The sequence below is a fragment of the Nicotiana tabacum genome, chromosome 3 (assembly GCF_000715075.1).
Source record: "Nicotiana tabacum cultivar K326 chromosome 3, ASM71507v2, whole genome shotgun sequence".
Classification (NCBI taxonomy): Eukaryota; Viridiplantae; Streptophyta; class Magnoliopsida; order Solanales; family Solanaceae; genus Nicotiana; species Nicotiana tabacum.
Genome location: NC_134082.1, coordinates 151,601,227 through 151,623,321, shown reverse-complemented (window position 1 = coordinate 151,623,321; position 22,095 = coordinate 151,601,227). Strand labels below are relative to the sequence as shown.

The 22,095-nt window shown below is 36.8% G+C and overlaps 1 protein-coding gene across 2 annotated transcripts; it reads left to right on the top strand.

Annotated features, from left to right (window-relative positions):
• The first annotated feature begins 221 nt into the window (after nucleotides 1-221).
• LOC107821215 (potassium transporter 11) lies at nucleotides 222-14,589 on the top strand. Of its 2 annotated transcripts, XM_016647634.2 has the most exons (8): nucleotides 223-1,123; nucleotides 2,036-2,261; nucleotides 4,827-5,072; nucleotides 9,272-9,322; nucleotides 9,472-9,732; nucleotides 9,828-9,995; nucleotides 12,223-12,477; nucleotides 13,485-14,589. In XM_016647634.2, exons 1-8 carry the CDS (start codon nucleotides 986-988, stop codon nucleotides 14,528-14,530), a joined length of 2,391 nt encoding a protein of 796 aa, XP_016503120.2. In that variant the 5' UTR covers nucleotides 223-985; the 3' UTR covers nucleotides 14,531-14,589. The 2 variants fall into 2 exon arrangements, with proteins under 2 accessions (XP_075106180.1, XP_016503120.2); XM_075250079.1 differs by lacking the exon at nucleotides 12,223-12,477 and having other exon boundaries at nucleotides 222-1,123.
• The last annotated feature ends 7,506 nt before the right edge of the window (nucleotides 14,590-22,095 follow it).

Sequence of the window (22,095 nt, the reverse complement as noted above, 5' to 3'; positions counted from 1 at the left end):
TTTAATTTTTAAAAATTTGCTGATTGTAAGAATAAATTTGACCGGATAGTATAATACTAGGTGTAAATTTGAATAATATAAAAGTAGAGGGGGATAAATTTGGACATTTTCCCATTAATCAAATAGTGTTAGAAAACGTTAGGTGACATCTCTTTTCTCTGTCCGCCACGCCAGCAGATCAAACGTATCCCATTAAAAATTGAAATTACCGTAGCTGAACCCACCCATAAATAAAAAGAAAAAGAAAAACGAACACTTCTCTCTTTCTCTAATAAAACCTTCTCTCCAGAGAGAGACAGAGAAAGAGAGGAAGAAGAAGATGAAAGAGATGTAAATTTTTCTGTTTTGTTCTGTAAATAAATGCTTCTTCCTTCCTCATGGGACAACAAAATAAATAGGGGGAGAAAAAGAGGAAGTGCCGCAAACTGCACAGGAAATAACAAAACGAAAAAGAAAAAAAACTGATTTCTTTTTGTGCAGCCATTGTCTCGATCTTTCTTCTCCCTTTTCTGTCTTTTGTGTCGGTTCAAGAATTGGGTTTTCCTTACAGTTGGATTTGTTAGAGTTCAAATTGAATTTTGAGCTCTTTCTTTTGGGGAAAAAAAGAAAGAAAGTGCTTGATTTTATTTAGCTGAAGAGGTTTCCAAATTGGCTTTCTGATGTTCTGTGTCTCATACTGATGGGAAGCTGTCCCCACTCATGACAATTATTGCACCAGCTTTCTGAATTTAAACCCACAACCAAAAAAAAAACGAATCTTGTTTTAGATTTATATGACTGGTGTTGTTGAACTGTTTCATTCCCAATTTTGGCCTTTGGAGAAAAAAGTTACAAAAGCAACTTTCTCTTGGTGGGTTGGAAGTTAATCAGCTCTTTGAATTGAATTGAGTGTTCATTTGGTTTATTAGAAAGGTTTGGGTGGTTTGCATGTATGTTGTGTATTAGGTTTGCATAATCTTGAATCATATTTTGTTGTTTAAAGAAGATGGCTTCAGCGTTAGGGATGGGAATAGATGAAGGAAGTGGGGATGAAACTAAAGGAGGGATGTGGGAATTAGACCAAAAGATTGATCAGCCTATGGATGAGGAGGCTGGTAGACTCAAAAATATGTATAGAGAAAAGGTAAAGATGTGCCTTTTCTTTTACTAGTACTAGTACTAGTATTATAGCTACCTCTCTCTTTTTGGACTTTCCCTTTTTCTGCTTGCTTTAATGATTTTCTTTTAAGTCAAGGGACCAGTTTGCTGGATGTAATTGAATAGTCTTTTCTTCTCATTCATCTTGATGTTGGTGGAGGGACTCAATTATTTGCTTCTTTCTTGATCTTATGCATGATTAATTTGATATCCTAGTCTGAAACTGAAAACAAAAAAAGGAATAGAGATGTTTGAATCAGAGGCAGATCCAGTATTCGAACTTTATGGGTTATACTATGGGATTTTACCACCACTAGTTTAATTTACTTGGTTCCAAATAAAAAAATTGTTCTTACTTAGAAGCTTCACATACAGAGTTCCAGCCACAGTTACTGAGTTACCCCTAACTCACCCTCTACATCAGCCCTTGGTTTGAATCGTGAGTCTTGAATAAGTGCGTCTGCCACTGGATGATTGGTTAGCTAGTCAGTTCAACCTAGAGCATGATTCTATATTCATGTCATGTATTTGTCTTTCTTCTCTTTTTTCCCTATTTTTTGGGGTGGGTAGGGGTGGGGGTTACACGGAGAGTAGGCTGTGGAAAGGTAATTTTTCATGTTGAAGACTTGTTTACTTCATCTTTATACTCAAACGCAGTTGATGACCAACAGAGGAAAGTTGACTTACTACTTATCTGCAAATGTCCTGCTGTAAGAGTATTTTGACTTACTATAAGAGTTTATGATGCCGTGATTGTTATTGCCTTATAAATAGAAGAATGATCCCATAGTTGTGAGTATTCGGTTGATCACAAAGCTGAGTAATTATGAGTCCATTATTGTTTGTGACTTGTGATCACTCTTTCTGCCCCTGTCCTGATACAGTTGTCTCAATGCAGAAATTCTCGGCATTGTTGCTTCTGCGGCTTGCTTTTCAGAGTCTAGGTGTGGTTTATGGAGACTTGGGAACTTCTCCTTTGTATGTGTTCTACAATACATTTCCCCATGGAATTGATGATACAGAGGATGTCATTGGCGCCCTTTCATTAATTATATATTCCCTCACACTTATCCCTCTCCTCAAGTATGTTTTTATTGTTTGTAGAGCGAATGACAATGGCCAAGGTAAGCTACTTTTGGAGTTCAAATGTTCAATTCTTTCATCTGATTCAGTTCTTTATTCTGCGTTATGCATGTCTCAGGATTTATTAGTTTGCATGCTTGCATGCTGAGCAGCTTTCCTGTATGAAATGTTTATTCCAGTGGTAGCTGTTAACTTCGGATATAAATACTGCTAAGGCATTGTTGAAAGAGAATGTTGCTGGCTTAAATTGATTAGGCACCTTTTTGTTGGTTGGACAGGGTTGGTTCTCTTTGCTCCTTTGTCCAGTTAATGCAGTTTAAAGACCGGTCAAGTTGGAGAGAACCCTTTAATTCTGGGTTAAGCTGACTAGGCAGTGCAGCTCTGAAAATTGGGTTCAAGCAAGTCAATACGCTTGTGTGTGCTTGCGTATCTGTCTCTGTTAGAGTTAGAGATAGAGGATGAAAAAAAACACGGAAGATATGTCCTAAACCTTACCCACGTTATGTACTCAGTTAGTTTTTTTGAGTTGCTTTCTTCTCGAGAAAATTAAATCAATGGTGGGGCTGCGTTTATGTCCAAGAGAATGACATTTTCTGAACAGAATCCCATGGCTCAATTAATGCTTTATAGTTAAAGTGAAGAAGAATCTTTTACCTTCTCTAATGTTATAATTTGTTGCCTACAGCTTGAAATGGATTTCAGATATGCCATAGCATACAAAGTTTCTTACTCTTTTTCCTTGTGTGTTTGAGCAATTCATTTTTGGTTAAGATTGTGGAGTCTTCATTCTTGAAGCAATTCTCATAAGATGTAATGACTTTAAAATTCGGAAGATGAAACAATTGATCCTTGAGAACTTTGGTATGAATGCTTCTGCATTCTCTTATTCATCTCTTAGTTCGTTACTGGGCTATCGCCAACCCCCAAAATACCTATTATAAGACCATCAAGGTAGCTTCTCAATTACTAACATTTGAAAACATAAATTGCCCAATTTCTAACATTGAAGAGTGGTGAATCACATAGACCTCCCATGATTGTAGAGGTTTTGGTTCCACGCGAGGAAAAAAAGAGAATGGAAGAGACGTAATGATGACTTGGTAATTTGATCAATACAAGACACCTATTATAGGCATCAAACATATTACATAGATAATACTTGTCCAATGTAGGACATTGGCGAACTCTTAGAAACTTAACACTTTTAATATTCTAACTCTAACATACACAATTTTAATGTACCGAATCATAGCCTTATATAATCACCACCTAGCTTCAAATGAAAAAAGAATTGCTTCAATGGAGGATGAATGGAGAGAACTTCTAGAAATGCAAGAACTTACTAATATCCTCATTCATGTTGGTTAAAATTTTATGCAAAAGACAAAAAAATTTCTTTAGAAAGAAGAGGAGAAATTGTACTTTGAGTCGATAGAAAGTTAATATGACTAGCAAGAGCCTCGCAGTCCTGTTGTGATTATAGATCTCAAAACCTTTTTATCCTATATGTGAGGTTCAAACCTTGACATCACATAGACAACATCAAGCATCTTCACATAAAGGCTTTCCCCTCCTGTTGTGATCAAATCACTGCATTTAAAAGTTCATGACGTGAAGATGTGGAAACATAATTTCCTCAAATAACCTAAACAATCTCTTGCATCAGCCCTAAGGCAAAGAACAGTACCAAAACAGGTCATGCGTCTTATTACACTTTCTTGTCCTTGCACATAGGTGCCCCAGTCTGTTCTGCCGACATGAGCTACTAAAAGTTGCTGAGCAATCTGCAGAAGCTTTTTTTCTTTGTTAGCATTTACTGTTGTAGTTGCTAATAAATTTTGGTTTTTATATCTGTTTAGAATGACAAAGGTTTCTTGAAAATCTGTGTTAGTAGGTGGTGTGGAGATATTTGACCTGAAAGCCTAAGCTACAACCTTCTCTAACCTCTGGATCTCTTCAAATTATCTTCTGTCATAGACCATTTATGTCCTTCATAATGGTGTGTGTTTCATGAGGTTCTCTTCTTAGCACAATATTGAACCTTGTTATTTTCTGTTCTGCAAAATCTCCATTTACAGAGACTTCTTCTATCTTACCTTTAAATAATATTTAGTTCTCTCTCTTTTTTTTTTTTTTTTTTTTTTTTGTATTTCAGAAGGAAAAAAGAAAAGAAAGAGCATAGGATAAGCATAAAAAAGTTGCACTAGTTAAAAATGTAGAAAGGGCTAATGGGTGAAGGAAAATGTTAGATTGTCTTGCAATTTAGCAAAATATATAGTTGTTTCCTAGTATACCTTAATATCACACGGAGTTACTATATTTTGAATCTAAAGAACAGTTTGTTTATCAATCGAGGTTATTTATTTACTGTGACAAACCAATCACTCTAATGTTGACTGTGTTACAGACACGTCATGATCTAAAATTAAATTAAAGGAATTTTCTTGCATTCATTTGATATTGTTGTTTAGTTAACTTAATTTCCCTTGCCTTCATGTGCTTTACATTTTTTATTAATCACGTTACATAACTATATAGCAACAAAGATTTGTTCACTAACTAATGCGGGAAACACTAAAGATGATAATTTGACTTTTGTCTTTTAGGCGGGACTTTTGCTCTTTATTCTTTACTATGTCGCCATGCTAAGATAAAGACAATTCCCAACCAACATCGGACAGATGAGGAGCTGACAACTTATAGCCGTAGCACATTCCATGAGCATTCATTTGCTGCAAAAACAAAACGATGGTTGGAGGCATATTCATTCAGGAAGAATGCACTTCTTATTATTGTAATTGTTGGCACTTGCACGGTAATAGGTGATGGAATTCTCACTCCGGCTATATCAGGTACCTTTGTTTGAAGTTTGTCTTGTACTTGTCATCTTGTATCTACTAGACTATTAGGTTGATAGAAATTCACTATTCTAGTTTCTGGTAAAAAACTTTGCCTAATAAATTTCTCGAAGATAAAAGCTCATATATTTAATTGCAGAAAAAAATCAATGATCGGATATGTTTCTTGAAATAGATGCTCTCTTAATATCATGATGGTTTACTATATTGTCCATCTAGTTTCGGTAGACCAGATCATTTCAATCCAAAAAGACCCAGAATTTGTAGTATTATCTTTCCCGAATGTTTGTTCCCATATGCTTCAAAAGCATACAATTTGTTGATGAAAATGCTGGTCAAATTGCCAAGACTACATGACGTGCATTCCCAACTGCTTTTTATTTTTTCTGTAATGACCAAAGTCTAACTATAGCTGCCCAAGCTACTCCTAGCTTGTTGCTTTTCATCCTTGCTCTCTTGCTGTACAAAAATTATCTCAGTATAAGGCTTATTGTTGAAACAGCATTGGTTTTCGGTACCAAACGTTCTTAACTAATATCTGAAAATTTTATGCAGGAACATGTGCACCTTTTAATAATGGATAGAATTTGGATTAAGGATATGTATATATTAGTAATACCGGTATACAACTACTTAATTTTGAAATTGCATTCTTTTTATAACAATCATAACAATCCCTGCATTGTTACTGGTCGTTTAACAATCCATGTTACCATGTATTGTAATTTCTGCATCACTAATCCATGGACCAAACAACCCCTAAAGCTTAAGCCGGAGTTTTTAGTGGTTAGAAATTCCAAAAGACTTTTAGTGAGCTTACATTAGGTCCGGTGTTTATTGGAAGTCTTTGTAGTACATTTAGAGATATGTCGGTAAAATATGTAGACAATTTCTGGCATTAGAGAAATATTGACTATTGGAATGTAAAGGATACAAATGGAGCAAAATGTAATGTCTATAGCTACATCTGCCCGAGGAGGGACACTAAGGCCTCATCTGTTTTTTTTTTTTAAGATTAAGTAGGTGTTTGGACATAAGAATTGTAAAATTTGGAAAAATGGTAAAAAAAAATTCAAATGAAAATGGTATTGAAATTTATAGAGCTGTGTTTGGACATAAATTTCAGTTTGGGTTGTTTTTGAAGTTATGTGAGTGATTTGAGTGAAAATTTTGAAAAATAGCTTTTTGCAGTTTTTCAAATTTTTTCAAATTTCCAAGGTGCATCTTCAAGTGAAAATTGGAAATTTTATGAACAAACGCTGATTTCAAAAAAAAGTGAAATTTTTTTGGAAAAATCTTCCATCAAATTTTATGTCCAAACGGGTACTAAGGTGTCTGAATCTGAATGCATATCTGAATATCAAGATGTGTATTAAGATTAAGACATTTGAATCTGAATACACTACTGAATATTAAGATGTGTTTTAAGATCTGAATACTAAATGATTAAGACTGTTTGTTTTTAAAACATCTGAATATATAGAATTTATCTTTATTTAAAAAGTAATAAACATAAATTCAAAGAAAATACTTATCATATATATATATATATATATATATGGTAGTTGGTGGCGGTGATGGCTAACAAAGGTGCTTGTGAGTGTCGACTAGATGGGGGTAGTTGGTGGTGATTTTGGTTGATGGTGGTGGTTCTAGGTAGTAGCTAGTGGTGATTAGTAGCGATAACGATTATGGTTGAGGATGGTGGTGGTAGTTGTGGTTAGTTAATAATGGTGGTGTGGGTGTTGATAGTTAATAATGGTGGGTGGTGGTGGTGGTGGTTGTGATTGGGGAAGATGATGGTGGGTGATGGTAGTTTATAATGGTGGGCAGTGCCGGCTATAGTTATTGATGGTGATGGGGTGGTAGGTGGTGGTAATTGAGGTAGGTGAGTGTGTGGTTATGCTAGATGATGATGGTGGTGGGTGGTGGCAGCTATGGTTGAGGATGGTGGTGGTGGTAGTTCATAATAATGAATGTGGATGATAGCATCTTAAGGAAATTAAGTCTTTGTTATAGATCTTAATGATATAGACCAATTAAGTGGTTGTGAAGTAAAAAAAACACACTTAATGATTAAGATCTGAATATTTAAGATTCAGACTTTAAAAACAAAAGTACTTAATGTTTGAGATCTGAATGATTAAGATTCAGACCTCCATAAAGTGCAAAAAAATGAGGCCTAATAATGCAATTCTATGTTACATCAATCCCAACTATTTTATAAATATAAAAAAGTTAATAATCAATTGAAAGTTTTTTTTTATGGTGTTGCCTAAAACCTATAGGAAATAAGGTTCTAATTGCTGGTAACTAGTTGGAAAAGTTGCTCGAAAAGTGGGCAGAAGAATGTCCTCAGAAAAACATATTGTTGTATGACGACAAAGTGCTATCCAAAAATAGCCGGTTTAACAGACACAATATAATTGGAACAGTCATTGGAAATATGCTTTTGTTCGGGCAGGCTACATAATGGTTGCCCGCTAGTAACCGAAAATTTCTTGTCTCTCTACCAAGATAGTTGATGGTCTAATACTATGCAACGAAATATGAGAAGAGAAGATATGTAGATGATTTAATAATTTTTATCATCAAAATACAAAATAAATTACCCAATAATTTGATGTATACAGGACACTTATTTATAGATGTCAAACATCCAATGTGGAATTGTATTTAACTTAAAACTTTACCACTTTCAAACTTTTCTAATCCTAAGATTTTAAGCTACCATTTGAACATCCAATATATACTCCTTATGAAAAGAATGACGGGAGAATTTAACTATTTAATGTATTCAGAGAACGCTGATGATATAGTTCTGATTGATGAGACGCGAGTGTTAACGAGAGGTTAGAGGTTTGGAGACGGTCCCTTGAGTCTAAAGCTTTCAAGCTGAGCAAGACTAAGACTGAATACGTGGAGTACAAGTTCAGCGGCGTGCCGGAAGAAGCGGACATGGACGTGAGGCTTGCCTCTCAAGTCATCCCCAAGAAAGGGAGCTTAAGTACCTGGGGTCGATTATACAAGGGGATGGGGATATTGACGAGGATGTCAAGCATCATATAGAAGTGGGGTGGATGAAACGGAGGCTAGCGTCTGGCGTCCTGTGTGACAGGAAGTTGCCTCCGGAACTTGAAGAAAAGTTCTATTGAGCGGTGGTTAGGCCGGCCATGTTGTATGGTGCAGAGTGTTGGCCAGTCAGGAATTCTCATATCCAGAAGATGAAAGTTGCAGAGATGAGGATGCTGAGAAGGATGTGCGGGCACACTAGGCTGGATAAGATTAAGAATGAAGATATCCGGGTGAAGGTGGGCGTGGCTCCCATGGAAGACAAGATGCGGGAAGCTAGGCTTAGATGATTCAGGCACTTGAGGAGAAGCCTGGATGCACCGGTAAGGAGGTGTGAATGGCTGGCTTTGACGGGTACGAGAAGAGGTAGAGGGCGGCCTAAGAAATATTGGGGAGAGATGATGAGACGGGACATGGTGCGGATGCAGATTTCCGAGGATATGGTCCTTGATAGGAAGTTGTGGAGGTCGAGCATTAGGGTTGTAGGTTAGGGGATAGGAGGCTAGTATGATAGTGTTTTGTTTTAGGCTGCTAGTGGCTCCAGTTGTGTTCTTAATACTTCATTAGTCGTAGGTTAGGCTGCAGTATGTTTAGTGGCCCTTTGTGTCCATATTATTCCCTTACGTCTGTAGTACTGTGCCTTTCTTACTGCTTAGTGTTATTACTTTGCTCTCTATTTTCTGGTTATTGCGTTGCTAGTGTTATCTTTCTGGATTCCTTTGTTGTTATTGATACACTGTCTCTTTCCTTTTTGTGCTGAGGGTCTACTGGAAATGGCCTCTCTACTACTCCGGAGTAGGGGTAAGGTCTGCTTACACACTATCCTCCCCAGATCCCATGGGCTGTTGTTGTTGTAATGTTTTCCGGGAACGATCCCTTAATCTTTTTAAAAGTAAAATCTATGCATTTGGAGATTACATAAAAAGTATTATGTGCCACATTTTCTATAATTGAAAAATATTTAAACAAATATTAAAAAATGTAGTCAAGAGGTAGTTATGGTGTCATACGGAGTGTGTGAAAGCCTATAAAGATTTATTCTCTATGTTTTGATTTACGTTTCTATTGGTTCTTATATCTTAAGTTTGTAACAAAGCACTTATTCAGAATTTTTTTCTCAGTTCTTTCAGCTACTGGTGGGATCAAGGTGGATCATCCAAAGATGAGTAATGGTACTATTCTACTTTTCTTAATACCACCTTTTTTTATTTCTTTGTTGATCCATCTCGGTTACTTTTTTCTATTTTAATCATTTACCCTGACTTTGTTCTATACTTTGATGCTTATAAAAAGAAACTAATTCGGGAGCTTTTTTATGCAGACGTAGTGGTGGTTGTTGCAGTCATTATATTGGTTGGTCTGTTTAGCTTACAACACTATGGCACAGACAGGGTTGGTTGGCTGTTTGCTCCCATTGTGCTGCTTTGGTTTCTATTAGTAGGAGGTATCGGCATCTTCAACATCTGGAAGTACGATAGCTCTGTTTTGAGGGCTTTTTCTCCTGTGTACATATATAGGTATTTTAGGAGGAGAAAGAAAGAGGGTTGGACATCTCTGGGAGGAATAATGCTCAGCATTACAGGTTTTGTCTTCTTCGTTTTCCCTTTTCTCAAACATCTCTTTTGAGTGCAAAGAATGACTGTTTGAACTCTGATAGTTCCTTGCTGACTACTTCAGGGACAGAGGCACTTTTTGCTGATCTTGCTCATTTTCCAGTGTCAGCAATACAGCTTGCTTTCACAGTCATTGTTTTCCCATGCCTTCTTTTAACCTATACGGGGCAAGCAGCATACCTCATGCAAAATAAGGAACATGTTGTCGATGCATTCTACCGTTCTATTCCAGGCATGTCTTGCTCTCTTAACTTTAATATTTGTTAAATCTATTCCTTTTGGTCCACGGTGGTGTCAAAAGGATTAATGGTGTGAACTCTAATGAGTAGTATGTCAATAGAGCTTGGATGCAGATTGGAATATGTTTTCGTTGTCAGCTGACATCAAAATAGCCTGTACCTAGCTCTAAACTTTTTTGTGGCCAAGTCCCTAGCTTGTCTAAATTTCATCGTTAGAGAGCATAATCTATGAAAAGGAAGCAGTAAAGAATCAGAAAGTCAATGGACTACCGTGACAAAGTGAGAGAGCTAAAATGGACTTGTTGCAAGTAAGACTGAGTTGGTAGACGGTCCGTAAAAGGAGAATCCAAGACCAAGTTTTGCCTGATGGGTATTTTCCAGTTTCTCTAAAATGTTCGTTTACAAAATTCTTACGCTTGAATCGTGCACTGACTACCTTCTGAAGCTAAAGACCTTTTCCCCTATAAATGATAAATTCAGAGAGGCAGTCTTGATGAGCTGTGCCCTTAGGCCCAAAAAGTTACACCTTAGTTGAGTTATACATAAAGAGATACCTCAGTGCGCCTCCTTCTCCTGAGTTTGCCTTTGAGAATTAGTTTTACAAGCTAGATTGAACTCCTTGTTTTCATTGTAATAGAGACTGGATTGTTTTTATATGTCAAAATGCTTGTTCATGTCACATCAAGATTGACATTGGATATAGATTAAGCTTTAAAAGAATCCTTCCAACTATTCTGTATAACGTGGAATATCTTTTCTACATCAAAAATTCAGATGAATTAAAGAAGAGCTCTTTACTCTCCACATCCGACTGTCGATTCCTTCAACACTCTTCTATTCCTTTCTCTCATTATCGGCGAAAAAACACAAAGACATGATACTTTCCACAACTCATTTTTCCTCGCTTCCAATCTCCAACTCACCACAATTTGCCACAATTCTAGGGAGTGCCCAGGCCACATCAAACACGGCATACACCAAGGATATAACTCTGTAGTAAAGCTACAATATAGCAATATGTGGTTGTATCTTCCCCCACTTTCCTTGCAGAAACAGCATCAACTCACAATTATCATTCTCCTCAAATTTTCTACCTTAGGTTGAGCACTTCCACATCACAATCAAGTGAGAAAGCTGCTCTTGAGCACTCATGTCTTCCATATGTGGCTGTGTTAAATTGTGTGACCATTTCATATAAAAGCTTATGCCGTCAGATAAGGTACATTTTTATTACTTAATTATATCTTCAACACACTCCTTCACGTGCAAGCCTGTTTCATTTTCACGGGTCATGGAAGTTCTTTTTGATAGTGGTGGCAGTGAGACTCAAACCAAGGACCTGTGCCTGTTCTTATACCGTGTTGTTGTTAGAGAGAGTACACTTTTATTTACTTCATTATATCTTCAACAAGCTCCATACAGGTCTTGGTGGGGGGGGGGGGGGGGGGGGGGCACACACACACAAAAAAAAAAACTTAATCGAGAAGCTCTTCAATGATGACCCTTTTCAAATGCTGTCTTCTTCTCCAAAGTAAATATAACTGTAGATGTTCTGGAAAAATTCATTAATGTGATTCCAATTCCAATCTAGATGGGTCTTCTGAAAGATATTTATTACACTTGACATTCATCATCTCTGAGGAGATCTGATTGTAGCCTGCTTATCGATTGTGATAAAATATAGATGTGAAAAATCTTCTTTTGAGGTTGAGTTCCCACACCAAACATCAGCAAAAAAAAAATCCCTGTTGTCATCTCCGAGTGTGAAGCCAACGAATCCAAAGAACTCATTCCAACACTGTAATCCATTCTTTTTATCCAGTCATTTGCCAGACATATAGGACCTGCTCCTTCCGAGGAAATAATGACGCAATTCTACAATTTTTATTTATCATTGATGACTGCTCAAGGTCTCAAGGGTAGTTGTCAGGCCCCTGGTTGGGGCAGGCACTTTTTTGTTATCTGCTTGTTTTTTTTTTTTTTTTTGGGGGTGGTGGGGGGGTGGTTGTGCTTTTGAACTATGTATATAGACCCCACCCCTGAGTACTCCTTTACAGAACATCAGGGACATTCTTTGATCATTTTCTCTACTAATGTGACCAGTTGAAACCACTTCTACTCGCACAACTAAATGGAAATTTTTGTAGTAGTAAAGCTGACACCAGTGGCTAAAGTGTGAAGTTATAATGTCTTTGACAAATCGTCGTTTTAGTAATGCAGAAAGCATATACTGGCCAGTTTTTGTCATTGCAACTTTAGCTGCTATCGTTGCAAGTCAAGCAACCATTTCTGCTACATTTTCGATAATCAAGCAAGCTCTGGCACTAGGCTGTTTTCCAAGAGTTAAGGTTGTACATACGTCAAAGAAGTTCCTTGGGCAGATTTATATTCCTGATATAAATTGGATACTTATGATTCTTTGCATCGGTGTCACTGCTGGATTCAGAAATCAAAGTCAAATTGGCAACGCATACGGTGAGTACGTGTGTCGAATATAATATTGCTTGATTTTGTTTGACTTTTTACTGAGAAGCAAGTGGGTTCACTGAATGAAACTGGCTCAGACACCATCATTATCCCCCCCAAAAAAGAAGACTGCTCTGAACCATTGGTTCAAAGTGTGTTCGTTGAAAATTCACTATCTATATAAGTAAATATATTCCACGAACAAAAACAAAAAAATTGTGTACAGCAAAGACTAAACCACTTGACAAAATGGAGAGCTGCGGCATAGCAGCAAAGTGGGTTCACTCAGTAAAGTCATGTGTCTGAGCCTTCAATGTAGCTCTTTTTCTCCATCTTCTAGAGAAAGACCAAATAGGTTTATTATTTGTGAGTCTGTTTATGACCAAATAAATTGTTTGTCTACTGTGTTATAGGTTGCTAAATTAGTATTGTGATTTAAAAACAAAGGGCAGCCCAGTTTACGAAGCATCTCGTGTTCACGCAGGGTGTGGGAAGGGTCGCGCCCCGAAGAGTGGGATGTATGCAGCGTACCCTGATGCAAGTATCAGTGGCTGATTACACGGCTCGAACCCGTGACCTAAGTCACACGGAGACAACTTTACCATTGCTCCAAGACTTCCCTTCAAATTAGTATTGTGATTATTGATTACAAAAATAATGCATGAAAATTAAGAAATGAATAATTGTTAAAGTAAACATAAAATTCAAAATTAAAATGCTTTGTTCAAAGCCTCTGAAAGTTGGGTCATGGAACAAAATGATTGTTCTGTTCAGTAGATTAATATATAATAATATAAAGGGCGATGAACAAGGGAAAAACAGAATACTAGGCTTGCTGCCCCGGTGCCCCCTGCTGCTCGCTATTGCTTTGCCACACTTGTGCAAATCCTGGTTCCCGTTACTTTCAATGATTCTGTTTTCTTATCTATTGTAGATTCCTGCGTTTAGCATTTACACCATATGTTGGAACACCTCACCTTGAAATGTACATACTAATGTAACATTTTCTTGAACAGGAACGGCAGTCGTGATAGTCATGTTGGTGACCACGCTCCTCATGACCTTGATAATGTTACTAGTTTGGCGCTGCCATTGGGTTCTTGTCCTTATCTTCACTGTCTTATCTGTGGTGGTTGAATGTACCTACTTCTCTTCTGTGTTATTTAAAGTTGATCAGGGTGGTTGGGTTCCGCTTGTGATTGCTGCAGCTTTTCTTGTCATCATGTATGTCTGGCATTATGGAACTGTGAAACGATATGCATTTGAGATGCACAGCAAGGTGTCAATGGCATGGATTCTTGGGCTCGGCCCCAGTTTAGGACTTGTACGTGTACCGGGGATAGGACTTGTCTACACCGAGCTGGCTAGTGGGGTGCCACACATCTTTTCTCACTTCATTACAAATCTGCCAGCTATACATTCAGTTGTGGTATTTGTCTGTGTGAAGTATCTTCCAGTTTACACAGTTCCTGAAGATGAGAGGTTCCTCGTGAAACGCATAGGACCCAAGTCTTTTCACATGTTCCGCTGTGTTGCAAGGTATGGTTACAAAGACCTCCATAAGAAAGATGAGGAGTTCGAGAGAAAGCTATTTGATAACCTCTTCCTTTTTGTTCGGCTGGAGAATATGATGGAAGGCTGCTCTGACTCCGATGAATACAGCTTATACGGACAGCAAACACAGAATTCAATGGATTATTTAGTGCGAAATAACGGCAACTCAACTACAGGAAATAATGACTTTACATGTTCGACGGTGGAATCAATAGTACCTGTGAAATCTCCCACTCAAGGAAGCAATACAGTCACATCATCGTTGGGCCGTGAGAGCAGCCAGGCAGAAGTGGACGAAATGGAATTCTTAAATCGTTGTCGAGATGCTGGGGTTGTACACATTCTTGGAAACACTGTAGTTAGAGCAAGGAGAGACTCTAGGTTCTATAAGAAAATTGCTATTGACTATATATATGCGTTTCTTAGGAGAATATGCAGGGAAAATAGTGTGATCTTCAACGTACCTCATGAGAGCCTCTTGAACGTTGGACAAATTTTCTATGTATAAAATTTTTCGCAAATGATCAATCGAAGATATTATTGACTTGTATAGTCATCAGTTGGCTAGCGACGGATTAAGTGTTTTTGTGGATCTTTACAAACTTGTTTTTAGTTTTATGACCCTAACTCTTTTTTATTACATAGGAGATCAGATTTATCGTTTACACATAAGAAATCTAAAAATGATACATTTTTAATTTCAGGCCTATTTCCTTTGCAAAGCATTGCACATTCCAGTAAAATATGATTTCTTTCCTACTTTTTCATGTCCCAAAATGAATTAAATTTTGGATTTTTGTGTAGTAGAATTTTTATACAATATCATTGCAATTTAACCGCTTTGACATCACAAGTAGAGAGAAATGGTGTAGGCTTTGACATCAAATTGGTGGATTGAATCACTGCAGTTTAGGTAGATGAGGTAAAACATAGGTTCAGACACTTTGGTCTAACAGAAACATAGAGCACTAGGAGGATACAATCTTTATTAGAATGTTTTGTGGATTTAACCAAGTCATCTTTAAGTTGAAGAGATATAGGAAGAAGATTGAAACATCTATTTGTAAGGCCCGTGAAAATTTCTACTCAAAAACCCGAATCTTATAGTGTCAAGTTAGGATCATGTATTAGAAATTCATAAAATGCGGACTGCATAGTCGCTGCAGAACCAGATAGTTTGATGGTTAATTTGAGGTTAACTATGCTGCCAATTATGCGATCGCATAATCAATATGCGGGCCGCATAGTCATCGCATAATCCCTGGAATTTTTGTGAGAAGCAGTTCTGCGATGCATTATGCGACCGCAGAATAGGTATGCGGACCACATTTCTGTCGCATACCCAGACAGTTTGTGCAGGTTTTGGGACCATTTTTGTGGTCCATTTCGCGGGCCGCATGTCCATTATGCGATCGCAGATTTCGTCGGGGCTCCTATTTTCTAACTTTTAAAACCCGATCACATCCCATTAAAAACACCCCATTAGACCCCTTTTAAGCTATTTTACTGCAAAAAGAGTGAGAGAGGAAGTTCAAGAGAGAGAGAGGGTGATCTTCAACAATTCCCCACTCAATTCTTGCCTAAGCCCTTGAAGATTATCAAGAAAAGCTGCTAGGCCTTCACCCCAAGAGGGTAAGAACTTGAGCCCTAATCTATAATTTCGAAATTTCTACTAAAATAATTGATTAACAAGTGGGTTCATGGGTATAAGGATTAATTATCTTGCATGCATGAGTGATAATGGGGTATGGGAAGATTGTGAGTTAAAAGGATAGCAATTGGAGTACAAGGTGATGAAAATCTCTCACAAAAAGGGTCCTAAAATCACAATGCACACTTAGTGCTTGATAACATACTTAAATGAGCTAGAATCTTAAGCATGTCTCTAATTTTTGGTTCAATTTGTAATTTTCATAAAATAGATTGAAGTTGCTAAGAGTCACGGAATTTTTGTAAGAATTTAAGGAAAGCTCTATTGAGGTATGTATGGCTAAAAACCCCTCCTATTAGAAATTGAGCTTCATTGGTATGTGTATATGCAAATGTGGTAAGACTGAAAACTTGATTGATGTATTGATTGTTATTTTACATGAATTGGTTTTGGAATTGTATATATAAACATGAAAGGTGTGCCTCAATGTGTGCAAAGTACTATCCTAGATATTTGAATATGTACAAAGAATATGAACCATGTGTTGAAATTGCCTAGACTTCATGTCAAGATTTAAAACTGAGATTGTCATGCTAATCATGTGAAATCTTACCTACGCTTACAACTTGAATTGCTTTTGTATGTGCCTATGATCATAAATTGCAAGGTTGACATTGAAAGTGGAAATGATGTGATAATTGTGACCCTAAGCGCCGACGAATTGGTATGATATATGTGAAATAAAGATTCAAATGAGATGATTAATGAGAAAGGAACAACGCCTAGGTAAGGCGGCCTAGCCGATCGGGCCGTGATCGGATACCATGCTGCACACATGGTGGTAATGTACTAACATTGAATTCTGGAAAAGGGAAATGAGACAGTGATTGAGGTATATGTCTCAAATGAGGTAACTTAGCCGATTGGGTCGTAATTGGACTCTGCTCAAGATAACGGTGGTATTGAGAACAATGATGAACACATGAAATGCCCCAAACTAAAGTTATGGAAGTCATGTGAAAGTGGTATGATTCTTTATTTGATGATGTGGTGTTCGGTTAAAGCTTTGATTGTCTCTTGTGATTTCCTTGAATTCTTGTGTGATAGTTCTTTCTAATAAGATGGTGTTTAGTTATACATACTAGTACTATTCCATGGTACTAACGTCCTTTTTGTCGGGGGCGCTACATTTTTAAATGAATGTAGGTGGCTTCATAGCGGATAGTGTCGATCGAGCGTACCGGAGTATCCTCCTCTCATAGTCTTTGTGAGCCCCTTTTTCCTTCAAGGGGTTATGTTGCACATCTTTTGTTGTAGATTTCCACTTTTGAGGTATAGTCGGGCCCTTGTTGTCGACGTTGTCATAATTGTCTTTTGTATCCTTAGAGGCTCCGTAGACGTTTGCGTGGATTATGTACGGGTGTTGGATGGGTCTATGAACTAGGTTGTATCTCAAACTCTTGTTTCTCTAAATTGTGACTGTATGTAATCTTGGAACTTAACTACGGTTTAAGGTTGTAATATGAAATGATCTAACAATGTTGAATGTACAACTTTCCCTATTGTCTAAATAAACGGAAGCATGATTTCCTTAATCATATTGAGTTGGGTAGAAAGTGTTTGATAAGGCTTATTCAGTTGGGTTCACTCGATTGAGCGCCGGTCACGTCTCCCGAAGTTGGGGCGTGACACTATTTCTCTCTTAGCATTCAATAAAGCACTGCTGAAATTAGTGTGTAGGCTAAAAGCATTGAGGGGGAAAGAGTGCTGGCACTTCTCAAAAGCTAGGAATTCCATTTATCTCTTCCCACATTTTATTTTTGCCGAGGGTCTTTCGGAAACAACCTCTTTACTTCCTCGGGGTAGGGTAAGGTCTGCGTACACATTACTCTTTCCAGACACCACTAATGAAATTTTAATAGATCGTCGTTGTTGTTGTACCTCATTAGTTAACCATTTAGCCAAATGTTTCATTGACACGTCACTCACTTATTGAGTCACAATTAAAGCACCGTTTGAAAGCTTCCCTCTACCTTTTCAATTATACGTTTGCTTTCCCTAAGAAAGCCAAAAAAACCATGATTTCCTCTTCTTCCCATTAATCTACTTAATTAGGCTTCTTTAATTTTCTTCTTTCTCACACACAATTTCACGTACATTCACATTTGTATATTAGAAAATACAGATGCATTACATAGCATCAGTAGAAGAAGGATCGAAGAAACAGAGCACAAAAAGAATTAGTAAAGGTTGTTTGATGAATTAATTATAATGAAGTCCTTTGTTTCTAATGGTACAATTCAGGAGAGGATTTGCAAAAAAATAAAAAAATAAAAAAAATCGGTTAGACACTTTTTCCTCCATGCTTATATGTCAAATTTTTTTATCTTGAAACAAAAGAATGTTATGAATATATTATATTATGGATGTTCATTTAATACTCTGTTGTAAATAAGCTTCCTGAAGAAGCTTATCCATATGAGACTCCACCGTAAATATATTTATCTATTTAGTACTCTATTGGAAATAAGTCTCCTGAAGAAGATTATTAATTTGGTACCCGGTTATGGATAAACATTACCCCCGGTAGAATATTATTCATACCGGGTATAATAAGCTTATCCTTTCGATACTCGGTTATGGCTAAACATTACCCCGGTAGAAGATTATCTATATCGGGTATAATGAGCTTATCCTTTCAGTATTCCATTATGGATAAACATTACCCTCAGTAGAAGATTATCCATATCTGGTATAGTAGCAGCTTACACAGCAGCTTGCAGTAGCAGCTTACACAACAACTTCCTTTCTTCTATAAATAGAGGAGATTTCAGTTCATTATGTACATCAGTTTGAATTCGAATAATATTTCAGTTTCTATCTATATTTGTCTTTATTTTACAGTCTTTATTTTATAACACGTTATCAGTACGAAGTTCTAACCAAACGAGTGTAAAAATGAGCTCGAAGCTAAAGAAGGCTATTAATAAAACAAATAAAAGCAAGTCAGTTGGAGCCGCAATTAGAAATTAGAGAACGAAACAATCAATTTGCAGAATCTTTATCATCGCTTGCTCAGTGAGAATTAAAGAGAGTGAAGAATTGAAAAGCGGAAGTGAGAGCGAGAACCTCTCGCAGAGAACAAACAATCAATTTGCAGAATCTTTGGCAAAGCACACATGATGGAAAAACAACTAATCTTTGTAGTTGAAGGCACTGCCGCCGTGGGACCTTTTTGGCAAACAATAATTTCTGATTATCCCGACAAAATGATACGTGTAAGGCGATGCTTTTATATCCGAGGTTAGATCTTGTTTATTCCTAACATCATAAAGCATATTATATCCTTGAGGTGGTGAGTTTTTCTTCTTGTCAATAGTAATTACTTATATTTGGTTTAATATCTTTATCATCGCTTGCTTTGTTATATGCTACGTACCGATACCTATTTTGGTATTTTTTTTATCCGTATTATCTTAATAAAAGGTTACAAAGTGGATAACATCGTTAGATCCACTTAAACTCCAAGAGAGTTTGCAAGAAATATACAACCACGAGAAGTGATTATATTTTGTATATCTCATTGTAACTAAATTTTGTTAACCACCAGAAGTGGTATATGCCTATGATCACCAGAAGTGATAATTTAGGCTTGCTATGGTTACAATAAAGATAAGTTAGAGAAAATTTCTCTATATTACATACTTACCTCGATTTGCTCCTGAAGTAGCAAATATATTAAAAGAGGTCAGACACAATCACAATTTAATGTGGTTATTGCACGTTCAGATAATTATGTTCGATTTTCTGAAGGATAAGAACTTTTGATAATATTAATCCATTTCCTAAAGTGAATGTGACAATATTAATAAAGCCGTAAATATGAACACACTCTTAATGTAAATATATTGCGATTCACCTCCAGAAGAGACAATATGATTGAGAGAATATATACTCAATATTTCGTATTTTAAATTTGCTCCTGAAGTAATAAAACAATTGAAATTTTCTCCTGAAGTAGGAAAATATTATGAAACTGTGTCTTTCTGTGCTTAAACAAAATAATGAGCTATTCAAAATTATTTTTGAAGCACATTTTCATTTCGTGGAGTGAATGAAGAAATACCACAACTCACCTCCTGAAGAGGTAGAATAACAAAGAATATAAATATCATTTTTGTGGCATAAAGATCATTGTCGCACGTACCTTTTGTATGTAAAACATCTTGGATAATTTTATTAAGTATCATTCTAAGGCAAAAGCATTCTTGTAGAATATTTTCTACTACAACCACATTAATATATTATGGTTAGTTATTGAGTTCCCCGAAGGAAATAACAACTTGTGTATCTTTCCTTAAAGGATGCAATGACTATATGGTTGCCGCATTGATACAAAATATTGAGATGTTAACGGTGTAAGCACGTGATTTTTGCCCTATATGAGAATCACTCCCAAAAAACTCAAATAAAATGATTTTCCTTGGTGTGCAATTTTGTGAGATTTTATGATATTTTTGGATAATTGTTTGTATTTGTCTGTGTTTGTTTATTTGTTAAATTAATAAAAAATATACAAAAATATGTCGCATTTTGCATGTAGGATTTAATTCTACAATTGTTAGTAATTAAATTAGTTTTACAAAAATTAAAAATTACAAAAAACATGCATCTTTTGCATCTTTAGCATTTAATGTCCAAATGAATAATTTTATGCTTAATTATTACTTAATTGTGCGTTAATTGTTATTGGGAGTTAATTTGCGCTTTTATAACTTAATTTAGTTCTTAATAATAATTTAAGTATTTTATAATTTAGTTTTAGAAAATAAAAGAAGAAAAAAGAACAAAAATACAAAGAAAAATCAGATTGGGCCACTTCTTCAAATTTCAACCTCAGGGCCAAATAATTGCCCAATCTTCCCCACGACCCGGTCCACTTCAAACCGGGTCGACCCGGTCCGCCCCATTAACCCAATACCCAACCCCCTTCTTCATTTTTTGTCCAAACACAAAAACAAAACAAAAAAATAAGAAAACAAAAACCCTAACACTAACTCACCCGCCCCCATCCCCTCTCTTCTTCTTCACTTCTCCTCCAAAGCTCCAAGCACACAACCATGGCTGCCCTTACCTTATTCTTCGTCTACTCAGAACAACCAACGTCACCACCATCCACGTCGACCTCCCCGTCTGCTTCGCCGCTGCTTCGCCGGAAAACCCTCGGCCAAAATGGAAGGAAAACCCATCGCCATGGATGCCATGTTTTGTGTGTTGCTACTGCTTCATCTTCTTCAGCCTGCTCCAGCAGCGTCACTACTGTTGCTCCGTCGTCTCTGAGCTTTGCCATCGTCGTCCATGGCGGCACTGCCTTCCCGCCATTGACGCTGCTTCAAGCTCGAGCTTTCTGCTTGCTGCGTCGACCACCTTCCTCCTCCTCGACGAACAGCTGCTCGTCGTCCAGTTCGAACCAAACAGACCCATCATGCTACTGCTGTCATTGCCCTCGTCGACCACTCGTTTCCATGGCCAAACGACCTCCATTACTGCTTCGTCTTCTTCGAGCTTGGGCATCACCATGGCCAAGCTGTCTCCGAGCTGCTGCCTCACCTTCATCTTCTTCGCATACACAACCAGTCGCCGCTGCTTCGTCTTCTTCAATCGCACCCCAGCTGCTCATGTTCTGCCTTCATCTGCTTCAGTTACTTCTTAAATCATGTTCGTCATCGTTGGTTCGAACTTTGGTCGAGGCTCGTCAAGTTCGTTGTTGGTTTAGTCGTTTGTTCGTCGTTTCGATCCGGTTAGTAGATTTTGAGTTTTTATTTTTGTCCGTATTTTGTTTTGATATTTCTCGAATCTAAAATCGGCAAATGTTTGTTTTGTTCATGTCTATCGTTTGAATTAATTTTTTAGTTTATTCATGTGCTTTGTTAAATTAATTTTTCAGATTTCAAATGAAAGATTAATTAGTTGTTTTTCATGTTTGTATTATTGTTTAAATATTTGTTAGTTTGTTAGATTCAAATTGAAATTTAATTAATTATTTCTTCAATTTGTTTCATGTGTTGTTATGTATTTTCCAGAAATTATTAATGTTGTTTGAATCGTTTTAATCCGTCATGTTTTGTTGTTTTTAGTTCATGTTCATCTTTGCTTGAAGTTCATGTTTAATCTAGTGATTTAGTGTGAGTTTTATGTTTGTTTTTGATTTGTTGATTTAGTTTGAATCATGTATTTTGTTGTTTGTATTGTTGTATCCTCGCTCATCCATTGATGGTCTAAATTAACCAGGATTGGTTCCCGATATGGTTGATTTATTTCCATTAATTTGGAGTTGTGTTGTTCATCGTATTCATGTGATTTGTTGTTGAAGATTGTTGAGAAATTGGTCATCTTGGCTATATTTTGGTCAAGTTATGATT

Bases quoted from the DNA above. Each gene is read 5' to 3' on its own strand.
- LOC107821215 (XM_016647634.2), top strand. From the start codon at position 986: ATGGCTTCAGCGTTAGGGATGGGAATAGATGAAGGAAGTGGGGATGAA. The intron at 1,124-2,035 runs GTAAAGATGTGC...GTCTCAATGCAG, and splicing joins AAAATATGTATAGAGAAAAG to AAATTCTCGGCATTGTTGCT. The intron at 12,478-13,484 runs GTGAGTACGTGT...TTTCTTGAACAG, and splicing joins TCAAATTGGCAACGCATACG to GAACGGCAGTCGTGATAGTC.